The sequence below is a fragment of the Dermochelys coriacea genome, chromosome 10 (assembly GCF_009764565.3).
Source record: "Dermochelys coriacea isolate rDerCor1 chromosome 10, rDerCor1.pri.v4, whole genome shotgun sequence".
In the NCBI taxonomy this organism is placed as follows: domain Eukaryota; kingdom Metazoa; phylum Chordata; order Testudines; family Dermochelyidae; genus Dermochelys; species Dermochelys coriacea.
In genome coordinates this window covers 4,288,174-4,312,204 of record NC_050077.1, presented here as the reverse complement: position 1 = coordinate 4,312,204, position 24,031 = coordinate 4,288,174, and the positions used below count along the sequence as shown (strand labels likewise).

The 24,031-nt window shown below is 46.6% G+C and overlaps 1 protein-coding gene across 1 annotated transcript in view; it reads right to left on the bottom strand.

The window, feature by feature from the left end:
• Nucleotides 1-14,321: 14,321 nt before the first annotated feature.
• The window catches only part of NOXO1 (NADPH oxidase organizer 1), a 36,551-nt gene continuing 26,841 nt past the window's right edge, over nt 14,322-24,031 (bottom strand). Inside the window, exons 2-8 of the mRNA XM_038419632.2 lie at nt 20,244-20,324; nt 20,042-20,117; nt 19,382-19,562; nt 17,836-18,029; nt 17,221-17,334; nt 16,142-16,259; nt 14,322-15,143 (exon numbers count right to left, since the gene is read on the bottom strand). Coding sequence (XP_038275560.1) covers nt 14,390-15,143; nt 16,142-16,259; nt 17,221-17,334; nt 17,836-18,029; nt 19,382-19,562; nt 20,042-20,117; nt 20,244-20,318 — 1,512 coding nt within the window. The 5' untranslated portion in view covers nt 20,319-20,324 and the 3' untranslated portion in view covers nt 14,322-14,389. The remainder of the gene's footprint in view (nt 15,144-16,141; nt 16,260-17,220; nt 17,335-17,835; nt 18,030-19,381; nt 19,563-20,041; nt 20,118-20,243; nt 20,325-24,031) is intronic.

Genomic DNA, 24,031 nt, shown 5'->3' with positions numbered 1-24,031 from the left:
TTCCTTTGTTTTAACAAATGCATCAAACCCTTAATATTTCCCAATATGATCCAGAACATTTCATATTCCAAAGTAGCTAGGGGCAAGTATCTGCATTTCAGTGCATCCCATAGCTATGGCTGTGTAGTTTCCTATTTCTAAATTTTTTCTTATGCATAAGCCATGTGGTAGTATTAAGCCATTTCCAAAGATTCCATCGGGTTTTTAGATTACCCAGACCAATTTGGACCAAGTCTACATTGGCATGTACTTGTTTTTGTATCAGGCTGTCCTGTAGCTGGGACAGAGAGCTTAATTTATTTTTAATTACCTGCAGGTCTGCAGTATTTTTTTTTATTTTATTTTTATTTTTTTAAACACACAACAGTGCTAGCAACAGGACAAGACAACACATAGAACACAAAACACAATTTCTATTCTGACAGTAGATTCATAGTATTGGGTTGCTCTTCAGCTGGCATCAGCTTTTCCTGATTTTCTGAAAGACAAAAGATGTTTTTACCCCTTTTTGGGGTAGCAGATTATTGCTTAAAATATTTCTTTTACAAACTTGCTGATTGCAGGCAAAACAGAGGAATTACCCCCATATTTTCCTGTTTTTGTTTTATAGGCAGGCCAGGTTTCAATAGCTTCTATCTTTTAAGGGTTATGGGGAAATTATCCCACTGTTTAGTCATTAAATCCATGAGGTGGGGTACCTCAGTTTTTCTTCTTATACAGCAGACCAAGTTTATAACGTTTTTCCTGCTGTGTTAAGCTTTAAGTTTATTTACAGGTAATAGCTCAGAAGCATCATTACCATATGACCTTAAATGATTTTTCCAAAAATCATACACACTATACATTGTTACAGGGGTACTTATTATCATTAAATTTATTAAAATTATCTTGTTATACCATGCCTTTTATGTAGACAATTTTGTTTGCTGACTAGGTATGTCCTTTATCTGCAGCTCCCTTGTGCTGCTAGTTCTTTCCTTCCTTTATCATTTAGGTAATTTGCATTTTCACAGATGCTTCCTGCTTTTGGATTTAAAGCCATCAGCAGCTCAAAGAAAAGGAGGACTTGTGGCGCTTTAGAGACTAACAAATTTATTTGAGCATAAGCTTTCGTGAGCTACAGCTCACTTCATCGGATGTGAGCTGTAGCTCACAAAGCTTATGCTCAAATAAATTTGTTAGTCTCTAAGGTGCCACGAGTCCTCCTTTTCTTTTTGCGAATACAGACTAACACGGCTGCTACTCTGAAACCTATCAGCAGCTCAGAGACTCTATCTTAAAAGGGACACAATCAACTTTCACCAGAGTTTTGATTACTTTAACTTCTGCTTCCAAAACACAGCAATCTGAAAAAGAAAACCCAACCTATTATGGCTCCCTTTGGAGCCCTAATAGCATTTTAATTAAAGTAGCATGGTATGTTTGCATTTCTTTTGCCTCTTCTACAATATACCTTGCACATGTTCTGGGGCAAATGCACATTCCTTCCATAGTTTTTCTATAACATTATCCAGATCAATTTTTACATAAGGTGAAACTTTTTTTTTTTTTGCTTAGAGTTTTCATGTACCTTTATCAAAGTGACAGTCTGATTACTCAGAGCAATTTTAAGACTCAATGTTTCTAACATTGCTTCTTTTTGTTTTGTGCACCTCACCCCTGCTGTTGCTTCAGAGGGGCACTGTCTTTTTTAATTTATTATTTATTTACTACAGTTCTCATCTGCTATTTTGTTACAAAAAGCACACACAAAGAATCCAGATTTTTTTTTCTATTCTCCTGATTTTGACTGCCCCGCTGCAGCCACAACTTAAAAACATTTTAAATTTTGTAAAGCATTGAGTTACCTTTTAAGGGTTAAATGCCAAATCCCAAAGCCAAACAACACTAATTACCTGTGTCTAGCAAAAAGGTCTATCAGTTTTGCAACTTTGAATTAAAGAGTCAAATGGATTTTTAGTGGCATTATTTAAAACAAAAACAAAACCAATTGGTCCTTATAACTTTACATATTTACACACACACAGATAGATACATACACATTTTCTTTTCCTTAACATCCCTTCCCCACTGCTCTGTTTTTTACATCTTACATTCCCTTTATACATTTGAGGCAGTTAAGTTCCAATAGAATCCCCTCATGTTCTTTTAGCAAATTTGACTAAATTGTCCAGTCAAATGATTTTAATCAGTTTATTTTTGCCTGGCTAATTTGCAGACATTCCTTTGGAAAAGAGCCCATTTTTCCTTCAGAATGGCTGCAAAGAAACCAAGAATGCGCTTTCTCTAACACTTTTCCTTTTTAACATTTTCACAAAGTTTAGCTGCTTAATTCCCTCCAGCCTCTGCAGAGTTAACTTTTTCACTCTCTTTTCTCTTTGTAATTATGCCTGGGGGTGCCCTACATAGGACCTTCTCCCCCTTCACCTTCTGTAATGGCTGCTACCTGTTTAGAGGCAAAGCCCAAGTTTGTCTCAGACTCTTAATTAGTGATTCACAACTACTATGATTTGCAGGTGCTCTGCCCTGCTTCAAGGTTAATTTCTTTACCATACCTTGGAGCACATGATTTTCTCTTTCAATTTTCTCAGAGGCTTTAGCTTGGTCTGCCAGGAATCTTTCTTTCTTTTTGCATTCCTGGAGTGCCTCTTTCACTATTTTCAGCTGATTTCGGGTATTTGTAGTCAGCACCTTCCAATTGTCTGCTCCCTTTTCCGTTTGTGCCTTTTCCTCTTTACATGAAGACAAGCGGAGGTAAGTTTCAGAGTAGCAGCCATGTTAGTCTGTATTCACAAAGAAAAGGAGTACTTGTGGCACCTTAGAGACTAAAATTTGAGCATAAACTTTCGTGAGCTACATCCGATGAAGTGAGCTGTAGCTCACAAAACCTTATGCTCAAATTTGTTAGTCTCTAAAGTGCCACAAGCGGAGGTAAGAATCCTTACATGCCTCCCACAACAACCAAATTGCTGCTGCATCTCTTTTGGCCGCACTAGAAGGTTTGTATATGAGGATATATTGAGCCAATCTATCCTCTAGGTCCAAAATAGTGCAGACATCAGCTAGGGCTTGTTTAGTCCAAGGACTGTGCCCAAATTTTTGAAAGATTTGTTTAAAAGGTGTAATTTTTTTGTATCAAAAGGTGAGATTGGAGTTCCTTCTGACTCCATTCTTCCCTCTGGTACTGGCTTACCCTGTTTTTTTTATTTAAACATCTTAACTCGGATATTTCAATCTCTTTGTCACTCCTGGTATTACTCAGCAAGTGACCCAGCCTAGATTCTGAAATCATAGCTTATCAGATTTCCTCATCATACCTGGCCCAGATCAGCGAGTGACACAGCCTAGATTTTCTGAACCTGCTACTCCTTATTCCATCTAGTAGCTTAGCCTGGCTCTTAGGCCTTCTTGCTGCCCCTGATACCTCAGTGAACAATAGGATTTAGGTTTAGTAATCGTAGCTTAATCTATACGCTTTCCCCAGCTACCTTCCTGGAGGCCAGCAGGTTTTATTAACCTGATTTCCCCTGCTATCTTCCCGGAGGCCAGCAGGTCTGATTAACCTGATTGTTTTTAGTAATCTTAGCTTAATTTATACACTTTCCCCTGCTACCTTCCCGGAGGCCAGCAGGTCCCCTGCTACCTTCCCGGAGGCCAGCAGGTCTGGTTAACCTAATAGAAATGCCTAGCTCAATAGAGCTGGCGGTGTGCACACCAATATTTACAATAACTGAGGTTTTTTACCCATATTCCCCCTTTTGCAATTCTCCACCAAAATGTTATACCAATAAAATAAAAACCAGCAGGATCTTATTAAAGGGGAAAAGGCAAAATGCCACATTTATTGTGAATACAGAAAGAATCATAGTAAGCAGTTAGTTATAACTATAACATTCCATTCAATTTCATATTTATTCACACATTCATTCATACACACACACAGGTTCTGCAAGGTTGTTATCATAGTTACCAGCCTTAGAGTTGCTGCTCATGCCAAGCCTCTGGCCAGGTGGCCTGGACATGAGGAGGGAGCGGGGCCTCGTCAGATGCTCATCTGTTGCTCCTGGAAGTTGGTTTGCAGAACCAGACCCCAAAGTTCTCACTTTCTAGAGTCCATTTTTATAGGAATTTCTTCCTATGCCATTCTATGGGAATGGCTTCATCATGCTGTTGCGGAATCAATCACCAGATGGCACATTCCTGACGGCTCCGTGCTGCCAGATGTTATCTTGTTCTTTGGTTCTCCCATTCTTGAGGCTGTTGGGTGGATTCCAATCTGCTCTGTGGGGGTCCTCTGGTTATTTCCACTTGACGCCTTCTTCAGCTGATGGACAGTGGATTCTTAGGCTGGCACCTCCCTGATCATTCAGTTATTATCCATACCAAGCATCCATCCACAGTCTCTATTTTAATCACAATTGTTAACAAAGCGAGATGAATACAACAAAAGGGCAGGGAGTCTCTGGATGCTATTTCTATTGTTGCAGAGTATTGGGATTGTATATTTGGAAGCTCTTGCATAGCCATTCACAGAATCACAGGGTTGGGAGGGACCTCAGGAGGTCATCTAGTCCAACCCCTGCTCAAAGCAGGACTAATCCCCAATTTTTGCCCCAGATCCCTAACTGGCCCTTTCAAGGATTGAACTCTCAACCCTGGGTTTAGCAGGCCAATGCTCAAACCACTGAGCTATTCCTTGCTTTGAGTCTCTCTCTGTGAGAGTAGTGGTTACAAAGATTTGTTTGAGAACAGACTCTGTCTTAGAATGTACTAATACAATTAGCAGCTTGCAAGTTTCACACATAGAGGGAGAGAAACAGTACCAAAAACCAAGAGACCTCTTAATTAGTAATACCCTGGAATCAAACTCATTTGTGATTTTAATACAGAATTACTTTAATATGATCCAACAAGAGATCACACACTCAGGGCCAGGCAACAGAATTCGGCTTGCAGGCGGCCATGGTAAGCCATAGTCTTCTGACTTCTGCAATCTTCATAACAGCAGCCCCCTCCTTTCCCATACCAAACAAAGCCCATTGGGGTTGGCCATTTACTGCTGCAGTTTTCCTGTTAACATGCAGCAGCAGTAACCAAACTAACCCCCTCCTCCCATCCAATTCTCTAGGATGATCGCTTTTCCCCTCCCCTCACCGCCTGGCTGGTATCAGGGAAGATCCTTGCTAGCCAAACGCGAACAGCTCGGCGCCAATGGCCCCCTCTCCCACCGCATGGCTAACTGCAGGGAGAATTTATTTTCAGCCACAGGCAAACAGCCCAGTAGGAACAGCCACCTCTGAATGTCCCCTTAATGAAACTCCCCTATTTCAACCAGGTTACCATGAACGATATCACTCTCCTGAGGATAATCCAGAGAGATAAAGAAAGGATGTTGCTTGAATGCCAGCAAACACCAGGACCATACGCTGCCAGGCTTTGTCATACAATGATACCAGATTACTTGCTACTAGCATGGCATGGTAAGGTGTCCTACCATGGAGGACGGAATCATAGAATCATAGAATCATAGAATATCAGGGTTGGAAGGGACCCCAGAAGGTCATCTAGTCCAACCCCCTGCTCAAAGCAGGACCAAGTCCCAGTTAAATCATCCCAGCCAGGGCTTTGTCAAGCCTGACCTTAAAAACCTCTAAGGAAGGAGATTCTACCACCTCCCTAGGTAACGCATTCCAGTGTTTCACCACCCTCTTAGTGAAAAAGTTTTTCCTAATATCCAATCTAAACCTCCCCCATTGCAACTTGAGACCATTACTCCTCGTTCTGTCATCTGCTACCATTGAGAACAGTCTAGAGCCATCCTCTTTGAAACCCCCTTTCAGGTAGTTGAAAGCAGCTATCAAATCCCCCCTCATTCTTCTCTTCTGCAGACTAAACAATCCCAGCTCCCTCAGCCTCTCCTCATAAGTCATGTGCTCTAGACCCCTAATCATTTTTGTTGCCCTTCGTTGTACTCTTTCCAATTTATCCACATCCTTCCTGTAGTGTGGGGCCCAAAACTGGACACAGTACTCCAGATGAGGCCTCACCAGTGTCGAATAGAGGGGAACGATCACGTCCCTCGATCTGCTCGCTATGCCCCTACTTATACATCCCAAAATGCCATTGGCCTTCTTGGCAACAAGGGCACACTGCTGACTCATATCCAGCTTCTCGTCCACTGTCACCCCTAGGTCCTTTTCCGCAGAACTGCTGCCGAGCCATTCGGTCCCTAGTCTGTAGCGGTGCATTGGATTCTTCCATCCTAAGTGCAGGACCCTGCACTTATCCTTATTGAACCTCATTAGATTTCTTTTGGCCCAATCTTCCAATTTGTCTAGGTCCTTCTGTATCCTATCCCTCCCCTCCAGCGTATCTACCACTCCTCCCAGTTTAGTATCATCCGCAAATTTGCTGAGAGTGCAATCCACACCATCCTCCAGATCATTTATGAAGATATTGAACAAAACGGGCCCCAGGACCGACCCCTAGGGCACTCCACTTGACTCCGGCTGCCAACTAGACATGGAGCCATTGATCACTACCCGTTGAGCCCGACAATCTAGCCAGCTTTCTACCCACCTTATAGTGCATTCATCCAGCCCATACTTCCTTAACTTGCTGACAAGAATGCTGTGGGAGACCGTGTCAAAAGCTTTGCTAAAGTCAAGAAACAATACATCCACTAAAAGAAAAGGAGTACTTGTGGCACCTTAGAGACTAACAAATTTATTAGAGCATAAGCTTTCGTGAGCTACAGATGAAGTGAGCTGTAGCTCACGAAAGCTTATGCTCTAATAAATTTGTTAGTCTCTAAGGTGCCACAAGTACTCCTTTTCTTTTTGCGAATACAGACTAACACGGCTGCTACTCTGAAATACATCCACTGCTTTCCCTTCATCCACAGAACCAGTAATCTCATCATAAAAGGCGATTAGATTAGTCAGGCATGACCTTCCCTTGGTGAATCCATGCTGACTGTTCCTGATCACTTTCCTCTCCTCTAAGTGCTTCAGGAATAAGGCTGCTCTCCCCAGAAACCTTCTGCAAAGGCTTTTAGAGTACCTCCAGGAGAGCTTCATGGAGATGTCCCTGGAGGATTCCCGCTCCATCCCCAGACATGTTAACAGACTTTTCCAGTAGCAGTACTGGCCACGAATGCATCCCAAGTCCTCAGGGCTACTTAATCATTAAAAAATGCTTGCTTTTATAACATGTATTATATTTTAAAAGGTACACTCACCAGAGGTCCCTTCTCTGGCTCTGTTGGATTGGGAGGGTACTTCAGTGAGGGTGAAAAAAAAAGATCCTTCCTGTCGGGGAAAACGGTGTGCTGTGTGCTCTCCCCAAGTTCGTCCGCTTCCTCATCTTCCCCATCTGCAAAATCCTCAGCCATAGTGGAGAGTATCCCATCCTCGGAGTCCATGGACGGGGTGGGGTAGTTGTGGCGCCCCCCCCCCCCCCACCTAGAATTGCATGCAGCTCAGCATAGAAGCAGCGTGTCTAGGGCTCTGTCCTGGAGCGTCCATTTGATTCTTTGGTTTTCTGGTACATTTGTCTGAGCTCCTTCAGTTTCACGTGGCACTGTGTTGCATCCCTGATGTAGCCTCTGTCCTTCATGGCCTCTGAAATTTTTTGAAATGTTTTGGCATTTCATCTTTTGGAACGTAGTTCTGATAGCATGGATTCCTCTCCCCATACAGTGATCAGATCCAGTACTTCCCGTTCTGTCCATGCTGGAGCTCTTTTTCGATTCTGGGACTGCATGGTCACCTGTGCCGATGAGCTCACCTGGCCAAACAGGAAATGAGATTCAAAAGTTCCCGGGTCTTTTCCTGTACACCTGGCCAGTGCATCTGAGTTCAGAGTGCCGTCCAGAGCGGTCAAAACGGTGCACTGGGGGATAGCTCCCAGAGGCCAATACCTTCGAATTGCGTCCACACTAACCCTAATTCGAAACAGCGATGTCGATTCCTCGTTGGGGAGGAGTACAGAAATCGGTTTTAAGAGCCCTTTATGTAGAAAAAATGGCTTCGTTGTGTGAACGGGTGCAGGGTTGATTCGGATTTAATGCTGCTAAATCCGACAAACTCGTAGTGTAGACCAGGCCTAATTGTCCTGTCCAGAAACGGAACTGGGAACCAGTCTTAGCTAGTACTCCACCATCACCAGCTACCCCAGTGCAGCAACCAGAAGAACTGCAAACCCATTTTTCCCTTGATCAAATACATTTCCATAAGAGCAGATCCCACAAACAGATTTGTTGGCAGTTCACAACCACAAAACCTTTCAGTGGAGACTCCAGTGTGGCTAATCTTTTACTTCACAGCTTAAGCTCCAAATGACAACAGATGGAAAACATGCCTTTGGTGGCCCTGATTAATCCACTGGGAACTGGAGCCTTGTTAACTTGAAAGAGTCTGTTTGTGTCTGGTTTCAGAGGCTGCAATGCATCTGTAACCCTGGGAGATCGCTGGATGCCTGATGGAACAGCTGCCTGGCTTAGGCTGTACCTTCTGCCCAGATCCTGGGGCTGGTTGCATGATCACAAAACTGAAAGAAAAGAGTCTCTGGGGTGGTAACTCCCTGAATAGGTATAATCTGTGCTGTTTACCAGGTATAAGCATGCATGTGCCTAAAGCAGTTTGCTGAATCAGGGCCTTAAAACTTTGTTACTAGAGAAAGACCAGTGCCATGTATCAAAATAAGATGTTAGGGCTAATTACTGCAATTATCCTTAAGGCTACTTCTCCAATCATTTACTCACCTTGTTGTGCCAGCATGTCAGCTATCCTGCTTATAGCTGCTCTGATAGCTGGTGACAATGGGTTTATATAAAGAGGGAATGATCTTGCTCTGGTCAGTTTCTTACAGCCCTGCAATGTTGTTCTACCTTAGTTTGTTTGCATTTAATAAGCCCAGGGCTGTTTGAAAATGCAAATGACATTATGAAAAGAGATCTACAGATCAAAAATCATTGGTAAAACAAGAGCTGTTGGAGGAAAGCTCCCTGCCTCTACAGGAGTATTTTCATCGGAACCTTGGTCTTCAGAACTGTGCTGACTGAACAAATACTGCTGCTCAGCGCTTATTGTATAGCTTTCTACATCTTTAAACTGTTTTGCAAGATAATTAATTAGGAAGAAAGGTATGCCTGATGGGTCCTGGTTTCTGCAGAACACAGGCTCCAGATCCTGAAACTCTGCCATGAAAAGCTGGACACCAGTTTCACCCTTGGAGACTTTACTCTCCAGTTGTAACAGGTCCCAGGAGCAAATCAGCAGCAGAGTCTCTCTCCCTTTCTCTCTCAGGTACTTAGAATCTGCTGTATCGCTAATACATCGAGCTGCTGCTCTGGCAACGATCATAATTTTATTAAGATAATGTTGAAGTAAAAAGAAAACGGTACAGAGTTTAGGCATAGAAGTTTCTGGTTATCAGGGAATAAGGTACAGAGTATCAAGGGGTGCGAAATTCAGTTTAGGAGCGGGTGGCGTAAGGAATACATAATCTGCAAATCTCCCCGATTGGGGGTAAAAGTTTAACGGGTCAAAGTACAGACATTGAGATATGGTGCTCACCTGCAGGATAAAACAACTGGGCTGAATGGAGGTGAGTCCCCTGTTTAAATCGAATCAGGTTTCCCATTTAACCAGTGTCTCCGCTACTGCAAAGCATTCATTACTAGTACTTAAAATCTAAGCACCATGTTATCTATAATGTAACCTGCAGCAAGAGGCCCTTTAGTCTGAGTTCCTCTGCTTTAACCCCCATCTCTTCTCGTAAGTCACCTCTGCTGGCCGCTGCCTGCATCTGTTACTCAGCTACAACTTCACTGCATGCATGTGTTACACCCAAGTATGGCCCGCGGGACGGTCCTGCCTGGCCCTTGAGCTCCCGGCCCGGGAGGCTAGTCCCTGGCCCCTCCCTTGCTCTCCCCCCTCCCCCGGAGCCTCAGCACGCTGCACCGCCAGCACAGGAGGGGCTGCACTGTGGGGGCAGGGGAGAGCAGGGAGGGAGGCTCACCTGCAGCCACAGGGGAGCAGGCAGGCGGCACGGGTGGCAGGAGCGCGGGCGGAGGACTTGGGAGGAGCAAGGGCGGCCGCACAGCTGGCCGGAGAAAAGCGGTGCTTTGAAGGGGAAACGGCCGCTTCTCTCCGGCTGCATGGCTGCCCCTGCTCCTCCTGAGTCCTCCGCCCATGTCCACAGGGCCGCATTCTGAAAGGGGCTTTGTGGGGGGTTGGATAGGGGGTGGGGTCCTGGGGGGCCTGTCAGGGGGGATGGATAGGGATCAGGGCAGTCCAGGAGCAGGCGGGGTTGGATAGGGGGTGAGGTCCCAGGGGGGTGGTTAGGAGCAGGGGGTCCCAGGAGGGGGCGGTCAGGGGACAAGGAGGGAGGAGGGCTGGATGGATTAGGGGTTCTGAGGGGGGCAGTTGGGGCAGGATGTGGGAGGGGGCAGGGGCCAGGCTGTTTGGGGAAGCACAGCCTTCCCAACCCAGTCCTCCATTCTGTTTTGGAATCCAATGTGGCCCTCAGGCCAAAAAGTTTGCCCCCCCGCCCCCCGGTCCCGTTACAGCCTGCCAGCCAGGGTCCTTTGCCTTTTTTAACATAACAATGGCACATCCCAGTTTGTGCCTCTTCCGTTCTGAGAACGCCTCTGCGGGTTTTGAGCTGAAATGGATCGCTGAGCAGAGACTCTCCGCACAGGGACTGGCTTAAACTGCGTTGGAATTCTGCAGGCAGCCGTGAGCCCTCTTCTCTCTCCGGATTGCTGAAGCCTTTGGCTGTCGCTACTGCTCTTTCTTCAGAGGCTGGAGTAGCCGCTTGTCACGTAACATATTCTGAAAAGCTCAATATATTGGGTTGGCAACAAGCTAGTTTTCAGTTTGTGAAACGGGGAGAACTGCAAAATAGATGCCTTGTAAACCCCTTCGACCCCATTATCCGACACCCCTTGCCCCCACCCCGCCAGCCTCTTAAGCATATATTCTCAGGTGCACTACCTCCACAGCCATGCACCTACAATAGTGCATTAAAAGGGCCCGTCAGCCTCTCTTTCCTACATATACATTTGACTTGACCAGGATGTCAATCTCATGTTCCCACGCGCTGCCAGACGAAGGGAAAATACATATTTGGAAGATACAAATATATTTACGACTCAGAGGAAAAGCCTGGCTTCATCTGCGTCCTCAGGCTGCACTGAGCCAGCAGCCTGCACCCCGGCAGCGTGCCTTGGGCAGCTCACCTCTCCGTGACACTGATGCATCTGGCTTGAGCTGTACAGAGCCTGCGCAGGGATGGTTAGCGTGCCCTGGGAGGGGCTGACTTGCTGAGTCGGTCAGTGTTAAGGAGAGCACTGGACCAGCTTGCCGCTCCAATTGCACAGTCACAGAATTTACAGGCTTGGGACAGTCCCACTCAGCGAACTTTTGCAATGGACAGCACCACCCGTAAGATAGGTCACTCCTATTGGTCTGAGGCTGGTTGTTGGGATTAGAAGATAAAGGTTTGGGGGCAGGCCCTAGAGGGCAGTAGGGTTGTTCTGAGGAGTGCTTCCTGCCCTCACCCGACATGGGTGCCACGGGCTTATTTCATTCTTTGTATTCAAGTAGTGAGATGAGAATTTCAGCAGTGTGGACAGAGAGAGGGACTGGCTCGTGGAACCATTAGGGAAGCAGCAGCACCGAGTTTTGGACACAGCCCGGATGTGTGGGGCTAGAGGGAGGCAGAGTCAAGGATGACACCTAGGTTTGGGGGCCTGGGAGGATGGGAGGAAATGTCAGCAGTGATGGGGAAAGAAGGAGTGAGGGATCGAGACCAATTCAGTTTTGGCCATGCTGAGTTGCAATTGATGGCATGAGATGCAACAGGAGAGGTCAGTGAGACAGGCTGACCTGTGGGATTGGACAAGCAACAGCTCAGGTGTGGAGAGGCAGAGCTGAAAATCATCATGCAGAGAGAGCAGCTGCAGCCATGTGTAAGCAGATGTGATCCCTAGAGAGTAGAGAGGGAGGAAGTTGCTTCTTAATGGCTTTTAATTTCTCTGCACACAGACATTGGCACCGTGTCCACATCTTTCTCCCTGTTAGATGGAAACAGGAATTTCTCAAGTGTCTGACAAGTTTCACAGTGGTAGCGTGTTAGTCTGTATCAGCAAAAACAATGCAGAGTCCTTAGGGCACCTTAGAGACTAACAAATTTATTTGGGCATAAGTTTTTGTGGGCTAAAACCCACTTCATGAAAGCTTATGCCTAAAAACATTTGTTAGTCTCTAAAGTGCCACAAGGACTCCTCGTTCTTTCAAGTGGCTGAGAAGCTTTAATGTGTCATAGCAGGAGAAGCAGGTTAAAGCTACTAATTCCCATAATAAGCGATTTCAATTTTTAATCTTCAAAAGAAGAAGCTGCAGCACAAACAGTATGCTCAAAGGGTGTGCTTGTGCCGAGAGGTCCAGAGTTTATAGGCACTGTCCTGATATTCAGAACCTTGTCTTATATAGATGCCTTGTACTCCCCCATCCCCTGTCCAGATTATTCACACTTGCTATCTGGTCACCCCAGCTGAGATGCAGTAAGTGATTGAAGAGGGGCAGTGACTGGGGAGTGGATAGGAGGCTTAGAGGTTTAAAAATAAACAGAAAGTGCCTCCCGGGTTAGTCAGGAAGGAAGGTTTCAGAGTAGCAGCCGTGTTAGTCTGTGCATCTGATGAAGTGAGCTGTAGCTCACAAAAGCTTATGGTCTAATAAATTTGTTAGTCAGGAAGGAAGCAAAGTCTAAGAAAACGAACTAAGAACTGCCCCAGGGCAGCCATGAGACAATTACAATGCTGCAGTCTTGCAGGTATGCCAAATGAGTAGTCACAAGACTCTTGAGGAAAGACTGTTAAAGAAATCACAGTCCATGCTGGGGCAGACATTTGGCTGTTACCCAAGGTTGTGGCCATGTGTTGAAACCTTTCTTTGCACAGGCAAACAGAATTCAGGCACTTTGCAACCTTAATGTTCTTTTCATGTAGTTTTTGTCTGTAATTCTGTGTTCCTAGATGACTGATTCCCTGCACATCCCCAGGGAGCTCTGACAATCCACAGCAGCTAAGGATCTGGCCCAGGTTCCTAGGCTGTGCCCATCACCCTCCAAACTCAGCACCTGCCAAATTTTAATTCCTAAAACTAACAGATCCTTGAAAAGTAAAATAAACCAAGTACTGTGTCCGAGTTCTAAGAAACAGAGAAAGGTTCTATCATATGTTTAATCAAACCGAGGCATAAATACATGTAATTTAGAACAATAAATTCCTTGCAAGCTGAACAAAACAGCTTGGTTCATTGTGATCTCACAGGCATGTCTCAGAAAGTCAGAATAGCAAATTTATGGAAGGGTAATTAAATTACTGCTCGGGGGGTAGGATAGCTTAAAGCGCCTTTGAATTAAAAATAGGTTTTTCCATGAGCATCTTCACAAGTGAGTTTACAGGTGGGAATGGTTGTGTAAAGGGTGAATTTAAGCGAATATTAGAGAACCTTCATTGGCAGTCAACACTTAGCTCACAGAGCAGAGGACTGGACAGTTTGAATAAATGATTCCTATGAATTATTCACTTGGCTCTACCAAAATAAGCAAAAGAAAGTCTGGATTAGAGAACTCCCGCTCCTCCCATCAAATGTGATCCTTTCATCCAGTAGTGTCTGAATGTTTACAAGGGTGGGGACTGAACCGCCTAATGCTGCAGTGAACCCTAAGAGAATACATGTGCTGAAGTGAGAGAGATGTGGTTACAATGTGTAAAGCAAACTGATCCCAGCCTGCACTGATTTAACACTGCACTTAAGTACAAGTCTTTCAGAGGAAGGCTGGTCTGGTGGTTTGGATGCTGGCCTCGCACTTACAAGATCAGGGTTCAATTTCCTACTCTTATTTTCTGCGTAACCTTGAGCAAGTCACTTAGCCTCTGGGACTCAGTTCCTTTCATGCCCCAATAATGGGGTAAAGCAATCCTTAGGTAGATGGCTGGGATTAATTTAATTCTAAAGTTTAACCTCTTAACCAGTTAATGGGCAAAAGCCTCAGCTGGTGTAAACAACTCTACTGAAGCCAGTGGAAAGACCCCATTTATGCCAGTTGCGGATCTGGTGCAGCATCTGCAGCGGAGACAATTCTTCGGCATTCCAGCCTCCAGTTCTTCCCGTGTGAACAGCGAGTCCAGTGCATTAGCGCAAACCAGCCAGTCAAGCAACCATGCAAGAGCAGCTTCCAACTAGGAGTTAAAGGCTGAGTCCGTCCTCTCCGTCAGCCTCCCACCATGGCAATTAAAAGATGGCTGAGCCAGGATAATGTCAGGAATTTCAGCTACTGCAGTCTCCACCCTCCAGCTCAGGGCGATAACGGAGTCTCATCGGAGGCACACATGCTCTAGAGCATCAGTCGGCTTTGCACATGTCTCCCCTCCGGGGTGGAGGTGAGGTGAGGGTTGCAGGCTTGGCCTGGGTGCAGCCCTTTGCACGGCTCTCTTGGTCACTGTGCTGCATTTCTGGAGGATTTCCTGGACCGCGGGTCGCACGGGCACCTTGGGGATGCTGGCAGCAGAGTCTGGGCTGTGAAGGAAAGAATCTGAGTCACTTGGAGACTCCTCCTCAAAGCCTGAATCATTCCTATCCTTGCTGGTGAGGTGAGGAGCTTTGCTGCCTCGACTGGGCGAGGCTTGACCTAGGCTCGCTTGCAGGAGGCCAGCTCCGGCCTGCTTGACTCCAGGCAGAGACCCTGATGAGCCTGCTTTCCAATCCCCATTGAAGCCGTGTTCGCTCCCGCTCCCAGAACTAACAGACAGGCTGTTTAGCTCACACGTGAGGTTGTAGCTGGCTGTGCTCTCCACCCCAGGCAGCGGGCCTCTCAGAGATCTCGATCTCATTCTGCTCAGAGGATCCCTGCCCTTTATGAGCCTCTCATGCATTGAGCGAGTCGGGGGCCCATCCCCTGCTGGTGTCTTGCGCTGGGGGAGGGAACTGCAGTTGGAGGGGCTGACAGCCTGCAGCAGGTTAAGGGTGGAGACACAGAGGCCAGTGTCCACCATTGTTTGGAACTTGCTGTGCGGGTTCTTATAGGGCTGGAGGAACATGGAGGGGATGTAGCCAGTGCGCTCATTGTACCTGAAGGAAAGGCAGGGGAAAGCAATACTTAAGGATAAGGGCAATTTCACATGTGATCCAACCATGCCGGGGAGATCAGAGTCCGTACGGGCACTCCCATCCCAGGGAAATGCAGGACGGGGGGCGGGGTGTTAGGTACCAGCCATCTACGCCAGACCTGGGAGACAGGGACAGAACTTGGGGGACGGCTGGGCAAAGGAAAGACAAGGAGCAAGCTCAGAACTGGTGACACCAAAGCCAAGGGAGACAAGGTTGGGGTTGGTCCTGCTTTGAGCAGGGGATTGGACTAGGTGACCTCCTGAGGTCTCTTCCAACCTTCATCTTTTATGATGTGATGACAGATGAGACCCATGGGACGTGTAGAATGGTTGCTCAAATATAGAGCCTTTGGGGGTGAATCCATCCCAAGGGGAAGGCGCCCTACAAGCTGCCCTGGCGGGATCCGTGACAGCTTTCAGAGGAAAAGCACAGAGGGGTCACTGGGGTGCTGCCAGGGTAACCCTATCCATGCCCACACAGATTCTGCAGCTAGGATACCAGTGTACAGGGTGCAGGGGTTGGTGGCTGCCATCCCAGCCCATAGGCATGAATTCCATGCCAGTCTCCGATTGCTTCCCCACACACAGTCTGTTCACTCAGGGTTTTGCAGGGGAGAGATGGATTTCGCCCTGGAAGTTTCATGAGGATTCTTAATTCCTCCCAAGCAGCACTGGACAGGCTCACCAGCACAGGGCTAGCCGTCCCCAAGTGCAGTCCTTCAATCCCTGGACTCCCGCCCCCTTCAAGGGAGTCCAGCCCATTCCTGTGTACCAGATAGAAAGGCAGGGGAAAGATCCCTGCCTGGGTGAGAGAGTTCTCTAAAACCGTCTGGGTCACTGCCAAAAGCTGAGAGGTTCCTGCACCCCCTCCCCAGGGCTGGGAATGAGTGAGCCGCTGCTAACGGGCTCTCTCATGGAGCACTGACTCAGAAGGGGTATGGGGGAAGAGAACCTCCTTACCAGATCAACCACCAGCCATTATCAGATTTCTCCAGCACCTCCACAACTACCCCGACATTTAGGGAGAGCTCATCGGCCTTCTGAGACTCGTAGGCCTGCACAGCGTAATACAGAGTCCCTGGAAGAAAGAGGAAGGGGTCATTTCTGCTTTGCAGGTAAGAGAGAGCCCTGGGTAGAGCGTAGGAACAAGAGAGGTAGGAACACCTGGGCAGCAGAACTTACAAGCCTTAGGGGGTCATTCACCCCAGGTAGAGGGACCAGCCCAATGTCTAGGCACCACTTTAGACTGGCCCTCTGGACAAGGGTGAATTTACATATTAGAAAATCGAGCCTCACAAAGCCCCTCTGCAGTGGGTAAGGATTATGGAGATGGAGGAACCGAGGCCTGGAGGCTAAAAGAGACCATGTCAACTCCAAATCTAGTTAGTCTTCAGGAAGTTAAAGTGGGTTCCAAGTGCTGCCCCTAGCCCTGAGTCCCATTACCAGCTGGGTGTCCGGAAAAATGACCAACTGACCCACAGGGTAATTGTCATCGTCAAAAGCACAAAGGAAACAAATTGGGGAAAATTGTCATTGCAGGGCCGCTTGTAATGACAACAGGTAAACGTGTTCAGATGAGTGTGAGCTTTAAATTGACATCCCTGTAAGGGACTTGCCCGAGGTCACACAACAAGTTGGGAGGGATAGCTCAGTGGTTTGAGCATTGGCCTGGTAAACCCAGGGTTGTGAGTTCAATCCTTGAAGGGGCCATTTAGGGATCTGGGGCAGATATTGGGGATTGGTCCTACTTTGAGCAGGGGTTTGGACTAGATGATCTCCTGAGGTCCCTTCCACCCCTGATATTCTATGATCCTATTACTACTACTACTAAGTCAGTGGCAGGGCTGGGCACTGGAACCCAGGTCTCCCACGTCCCAGTCCTGGATGTTAACCACCAGCTCGTGCCTCCTCTCTGTGATATGTTTGTTTTTCATTCTGAGCTGAAATATGTATTTTTTTTGCAGGACCTACTTTTAGGGGACAAATGTCAGTGTAGTGACATGCAGCTGAGAGCCACAGCAAGGGATAAACAGACTCACCCTCCTCATCCAGTTCTCTGGCATTCGGACTCTCCTCCCCAGTTACTCTCTCCTCCAGATACGGAGCTGGGAACCAGGCTATTTGCTGATCCTTGTTCTCCACCAGCCACCACCCTGCAGCAAACAGCAGGAGGGAGCATGTAATGTAGGAACACTTTTAATAACACAATACATTGCACTTGGACACTGCTGTCAAAGTGCTTCTCAGCCGTTCATTATTGAAGTTTTGCAGCCCATGTTAATTATTATAGAGGAGATGGCAACCACCCCATATTAAAGTTGCCTAACACTTGCCATTGTTTTTATAAATGGGGCAGCCATGGGAGTCAGGATCTTGGAGCCCCCAACTCATGCTCTCTCCCAAGGTTAGGAATAGAACCTGGGAGTCCTGACACTTGCACTCCTTGTTCCACCAACCAGAAAATCCTACTTCACTTGTTCTTTTCTTCTTGATAAAATATTTACAATCGTAAACAAGGTAAGTTATACCATTCAGCACACACACCCCATATTACAAAAAACACAAACACACATTTTTGTCAGGCCACAAACCAGTCTAAAAATCTCTAGAATTCACATCCAAAACCAGAAAATAACCCACCATACAAGACATACCGGTCATGTCCTTGATTAACACTTCGACAATTTCTTTCTTGGCAACTTTGAAGGGTCTATTCTTTGTGTCTTTGGTTTCATAGGTTTCAATGCAGCTGTAGCTCTGGGAGACCACTGGCTGAGTAACAGAGGGGTTCTGCTGCTTGGGCTGGTCTTTCTTTCCATCTCCCATTTCTGAGGGCATAATTATAATGCTGGAAAGTAAAGTGTGACATTGGTTTGTTCTGAAGCCAGGAGAGAGACTGCATTTAGGATCAATTTCAGGAACATCCTTTGGATGCAATTCACCCCTGTGCAGAAAGCCAGGACAACAGGTAGGCATCATTTAAGGTCATAGGATCTCAAGTTTCAGAGAAGCAGGCGTGTTAGTCTGTATTCGCAAAAAGAAAAAAGGAGTACTTGTGGCACCTTAGAGACTAACAAATTTATTTAAGCATAAGCTTTTGTGAGCTACAGCTCACTTCATCGGATGCATTCAGTGGAATGCACTGAATTTCCACTGAATGCATCCGATGAAGTGAGCTGTAGCTCACGAAAGCTTAATGCTCAAATAAATTTGTTAGTCTCTAAGGTGCCACAAGTACTCCTTTTCTTTCTTCATAGGATCTCAAAGCATTCAGCAAAAACATTCCCAAACATAGCTCTCCTCTCACAAGAGTTCTTACAGCCATTTCACAGGTGGGATATGGGGCACAGAGAATTTGAGAGAGGTGCTCAAACTCACTCAGTAAAACAGTCGTAGAGTTGGGAATAAACCTCAAAAGGCCCTGGTTCCCATATTCCATCTCTTACCACTGGCCCACACTCCTAACAGTATCTGCATTTCCACTTTGCAGGGGTTTGTAATGACCCTTCTGAATTGCAAGAGTCAGAGCATGTTGCACACAGGTTGTTAGCCTGCCTGTTTGCTTTTTGTCTGACTGCAAAAGTGTAATTAACTTGCTCTATCCATTTTGCATTAAGCAAGATATCAAAACCCTGAAATTCACTTTGTTTCTGAGTGTGCTTTGATCTAGAATGAAAACTGCCTCATTTTGAATATGTTAATAATTATTGTTTTGCTGTTTGCCAATTGAAAACCATGTTTTCAAATGAGCTAGTTCTCAGATTTGAAAAGCAGTTGCTAATACAGAATCTCAGGCAGGGAAGCAGATCATGAATTGCTGAGAGACATTATTACTAAGGAAAATATTGGCTGATTTTTATTTCTGCTCTGTTGCACAAATATACCAGTGGTCTGAGTGAAACCAGCAATATCTAGAAAATGCAAAGTTCTGCATCCTGAAAATAGTGAGAGAATGGAAAAAGGGATCAAGGTGCAAGGAGAACAGGGGGAAGCATTATAGAAAACTTATCAGTGTTTTTATCATCCAATGTCACTTGAGTCCTCCTGCATTACTAATTAAATCAGAGTGGATCACAAAATGGGAAACATTTTCCAGGGGGAAAAAAAAATAATTTTCTCCATGTTTTGTATTGAAATTTCCCTTCCCCCTGTTTATGAAACAGAAATGTGAAAAGCCGGGGAAGTGTAATTCACCAGTACCTGTTTTCTGGAAAGGAAGGATCTAGGTCTTGGGTTTGCGCTTTGAAAAACTGGATCACATCTTCGCTCTGGGAGACTTTAGCATCCGCTTTCAGCAGCTCCTGGGAGTAAGTTTCCAGCAATTTCAATCTCTCCATTGACCTGCTCAAATTCCTGCTCTTTCTCTGCATCAATTTTGCATCTTTGAAGTGATAGAAGCAAAACAAGTGACTATAATGTGCTACTGCTTTGTACACAGTACCTTCTGCCAACACATCTCTAATTCCCATCCCAGTATGAGACTTCATCTATAGAACAAGGATCAATTACTGTAAATATTGCTGTGTCTCTCCTCACCATTTTCAATGGCTTGTGCCTTGGAGTTAGTGCTATTTTGTATCAAGCCTTACATTTGCCCTTGATCATACATGAAGGTTGCACTGTATCATGTTGCAAAGGGCTTGGATCAATATTTAAACTGGAAAGTTAATTACCAAATGTGTTCCTTTTCTAAACCAACAATAGGCCAGATTCTGCACTGGTGTAAATCAGCACCAGCTGCAGCTCTGGCCCAGTGACTGACCTCTAGTCCCCTTTCCACATCAGTGCCTTCTCTCCAACCCCTCCAGTCATTTTTGTTGGTCTTCCCTTCCATCTCTCCTGTTTATCAAATCCCCTTACCTTTAAGCTTTGGAATGCTCCGGTCAGATTTCTTCAGTAAACCACCTTCTATGGGGAATTTTCTCTTCAGTACTTTCTGAGTGACCCCAGAGAGCAAGAAAGGAAAGAGAGAGAATGAGCAATGGCATTCCCCCCTGCCAATAATGGCAGCAACAAAATAACACCAGTATGGAAATCATTTCCAGGTGATTTGTTAACTTACATGGAATTTCTTAAACTCTTCAGAAGTCCTATAGATGAGAATGTTGTTTCGATCTGACCAGGACACAGCCATCATGTACTTCTGAAAAAGAAAAAGGGAATAAAATAGGCTTTGATCACCTTAGCTGCGGTTTGAGATTCCCTGACTGGGGGTGCACCGAGCACTTGCTGGGGGTCTGCAGAGAGCTATTCAGACACAAGAGTGCTGTCTTCCAGCTGCCAAGGCACTTTTAAAATAATAAAATAAAAATAATAATAATTAAAAAAAGCTAAATCCTTTCCTAGAGTTACTTTTCTCTGTAAGGAATCACTGAAGGAGCTAGAGGGAATGTACAGGATCACGGATGGAAAGGCAGGGAAGCCAAGAGGCAGCCATTCTATTAAGATGTGGCCCTGAAAGTTAGATTCTTCCTGTCCCAGCTGATAACTTTGTGATCCCACTATTGGCAAGCAGAAGAGCTAACATGACGCTCTAGTTGTAAAAGAAAAAGCCCTAAAGTTTCTAATTTGCAGTGGGCAATATATTTCCAGGAAAGAGACTCAGATCAAAGTACCTTCTGCTTTTTGCACTGCATCAAGCCAACAGCTTTCACATTAACAGGGTACCGGCAACAGCTCATCTCTCCTACAGGCAGATGCTGCCCTCACTGCACACTGGCTCAAGCTCTGCAGAGTCTACTATGGCACCTGCCTTCTGCAGACTAAATATTTAGGAGCAGGAGGGAAGGGCCCTGGCTGCTCCAGCCAATCAGATTTAAGCTAAACTACCAATTTTTGTTTCCTGCTCCACCCAGAAATTTACAAGGTCCAGAAATTCCAAGATCTGCCAATTTCGACATGCCTCTCAACTGACAACACTGTAGGCTGCTCCCTTGAGAAGCAAGTACGACTGTCTGCCAGTATTGGAGCGTGAAGTCACAAATGCTGGGGGGAAGCTTCCTTTATGTTGTCCGGCTCTTTGTTTTCAAGCAGAGCAACAGAAAACGAGGCATCCGTGGGCGTTGAGTGGAGTTTGTGTGCCTGGGCGACGAGTGGAATTTGTGTGCCTGGGCGACAAATACAGGGATTTTTTAGGACAGACCAAACTAATTGTAGAATTTGAACATGCCGCCAATGAAAGTTGCTGGGGGCCGGGGAGAGGCAGCAGTGTAAAATGTGCTCTCTCACACTGTGTGGGCCACTGGCTTCCACTGCAATGGACGCATAATGCCACATTCGGCTCACTAATGCAGCAGTGCACTTAGCCGCAGAGGGCTATGGAGAGTTAATGTCACGTTCGGGTATAGTTTGCAGCGTTGTTGTAGCCATGTTGGTCCTAGGATGTGGGAGAGAGAGTGGGTCAGGTAAGATCGGTTACTGGACCAACGTTGGTGGGTGAAAGCGACAAACTTTCGAGGCGCTCTCTGTGTAGTTGAAAGCGCGTCTCTTTCACGCATAGAAGTTGGTCCAATAAAAGATATTCCCTCACCCACCTTGTCTTTCTTGTGGTGATAGCACAGGCAAGAGGCTGGGCAACCTTCCTAAACACAAACCCCCATGCCAGGGTGTCTCAGGCTTGACCTAGGGGTGATGGGGTAGCTGAGGCGCCACGCCGGGTCAGTTATGGGAGGTGCCAGAAGCCATGCCACCTTGTGCTGCAAGGCATGCCCCCAGATTCCTTTAGCTAACCAGGGCTGAGCTAGGCTAGTATTTGGCTGGGGCGGCCAGGCACTCCAGGAACTAGCACTGAAGATTCAGCAGGCGAGGTTCTTCCCTCAGTCACTGTTGAACCAATGCCCTAGTCAGGCATTAGGAGGCACTGTGCTGCTAAAGGTGCCGTCTTTGGGCTAAGCTGTAATACCGAGGGCCTGACTAAAGAGCCCCTGAGGTGCTTTTTACCAGGAAAGAGATGTTCACCCCAAAGCCCTGGCCAAATTCCAAGGTGGTAGGGACAGTTTCCCCTGCATTTTCGGTTGAATCAGTTGTTCACATCCTATCCTACGCTGTGTAGATTTGCTATTAAATCTGCTCAGTTCCACCTTAGAGTGCTCTGCGACCTTTCCAGACCACAAATATCATAATGGTTAAGTATTTCCCATATATTACTCAGCCTCTAGCTGTGACTGCATTCTGCATGAGCTCCAGCCAGGGTATAGTCCTGGTAAACAAGACGGACAAACCTGGAACTCAAGTTGTGCCTCTTTCTTTGAGTCTGAAGTGTACAGTTAATTTCTTGAATAAATTCCTCTGGAAGAACTGTGCTTCCATAGATCTGGACAATAATAAGCTCTGATAAATCTGGGGGTGCTCTTTGGTGATCATTAATGCTGTAACAAGCCCTGTTTCTAGCATGATGTGACTGTAGCAGAAATGGAGGTGGATGTCAGCCCCAGGGTCTATCTGGCTAGCACAGCCTACCAGCTAGGGCAAGAGAGAGGAGGCTTTTCTAACAGCTTATACTTAAGGGTCATTAAGAGACAATGTCACAGCAAGTAGCCTTAATAGCTCCTTGGGGAGCACCCAAACCTGTTTGCACCAGAGGAACCAGCCAGAGTCCCACAGGGTATGTCTACACTGCACACTAAGTGCAGGCTCGGTGCAGACTCAGGTTCAAGCCCAAGCTCCCATTCCCTCCATACAGAATGGAGTCTGATTCAGGCCAATAATTCCTCTTGACTTGGGCCCATGGAGGCAGGTGAGTGAGAGCCCGATCCTCCCGTGATGCGCATCAGAGCCCAGGCACGCTGCAGTGTAGATGCAGCTCAAGTCCAGGTTGCCAGACTCAGGTCTGGAAAGTCTGCCAGTGCTATCCCACAATCCCCTGGGGCTGAGATTCCCATCCCTTCAATTCCAAAACCTGCCACTTGCTTCCCAGACTCTCAGGGGGATCTGGGCTCATGTGAGTTGGTCCCGCTCTGCTCCTGTGACTTACGCAGAACCCCTAGCACGTAGCTTGCAATGGAGCATCAGATTAGAGGAGACTGAATGTGGGCTAGTATTTGGCTGGGGCGGCCTTCAATTGTTTTAAAATCCTCTCTCTCTAATGCTTTATTCCATCTGCTAAATAAAAACACCTGCTTTCACGGCAGCTGCTGGTTGCCATCACTGAGCTCAGGTGCCCAAAAGGAGGAAATGTAGGGGCCTGAGTGCAGTCAGATGAAGTTGCAGGGTGACGAGCAGTTGCTGTACACAGAGTAGAGTCCCCAGCTCCTGGGCTGATGCTAGGAGAACGTTGAGACCCCACCAGGGGCCAAGAATGGGCAAGAGGCCAAACACCGGAGGAGGTGCACTCAGAGAGACCAGAATGGGGACAGAGGTGCAGTTAGCCCCGTAGTTGACAGCCATGAGGGGCACAGTCGCTTTCCAACAGGATGGTGATGTAATCACCCGTTCAGCAAGCTGCAGTGCCAGCTCCCCTCAGAGGCCACCTAACAGGAAGGGGGAAGGACTTTCAGCCTCCGCCAACCCAGGGCCAGAGCCATGCTTGTGAGTCAGAGGTGAAAAGCCCCATAACTCACCCCCTGCCCCTCAGGCACACATTGCCCTGCAGGGAAGAGGTTTCTGGATGGACTCCACATTGTCTGAGGCACTTAAAGGGCAGAGAGTGGGAGAACAGGAATCAGAGCAGCAGATCTGTTCTTACAAGAGGTGACCTATGTCCCAGCTGCCTCTGGAGCCCTTAGGCAATTACAGGTCTGAAGCCTAGCCTTGCAGGATTTACATAGCCCTAAACTGCCTCGGGCTAGGAATTGGCAAACCTCTTCCCTTTTACCTTTTCTGATCCAATGTCCAGCAAATACAATTTGGCTC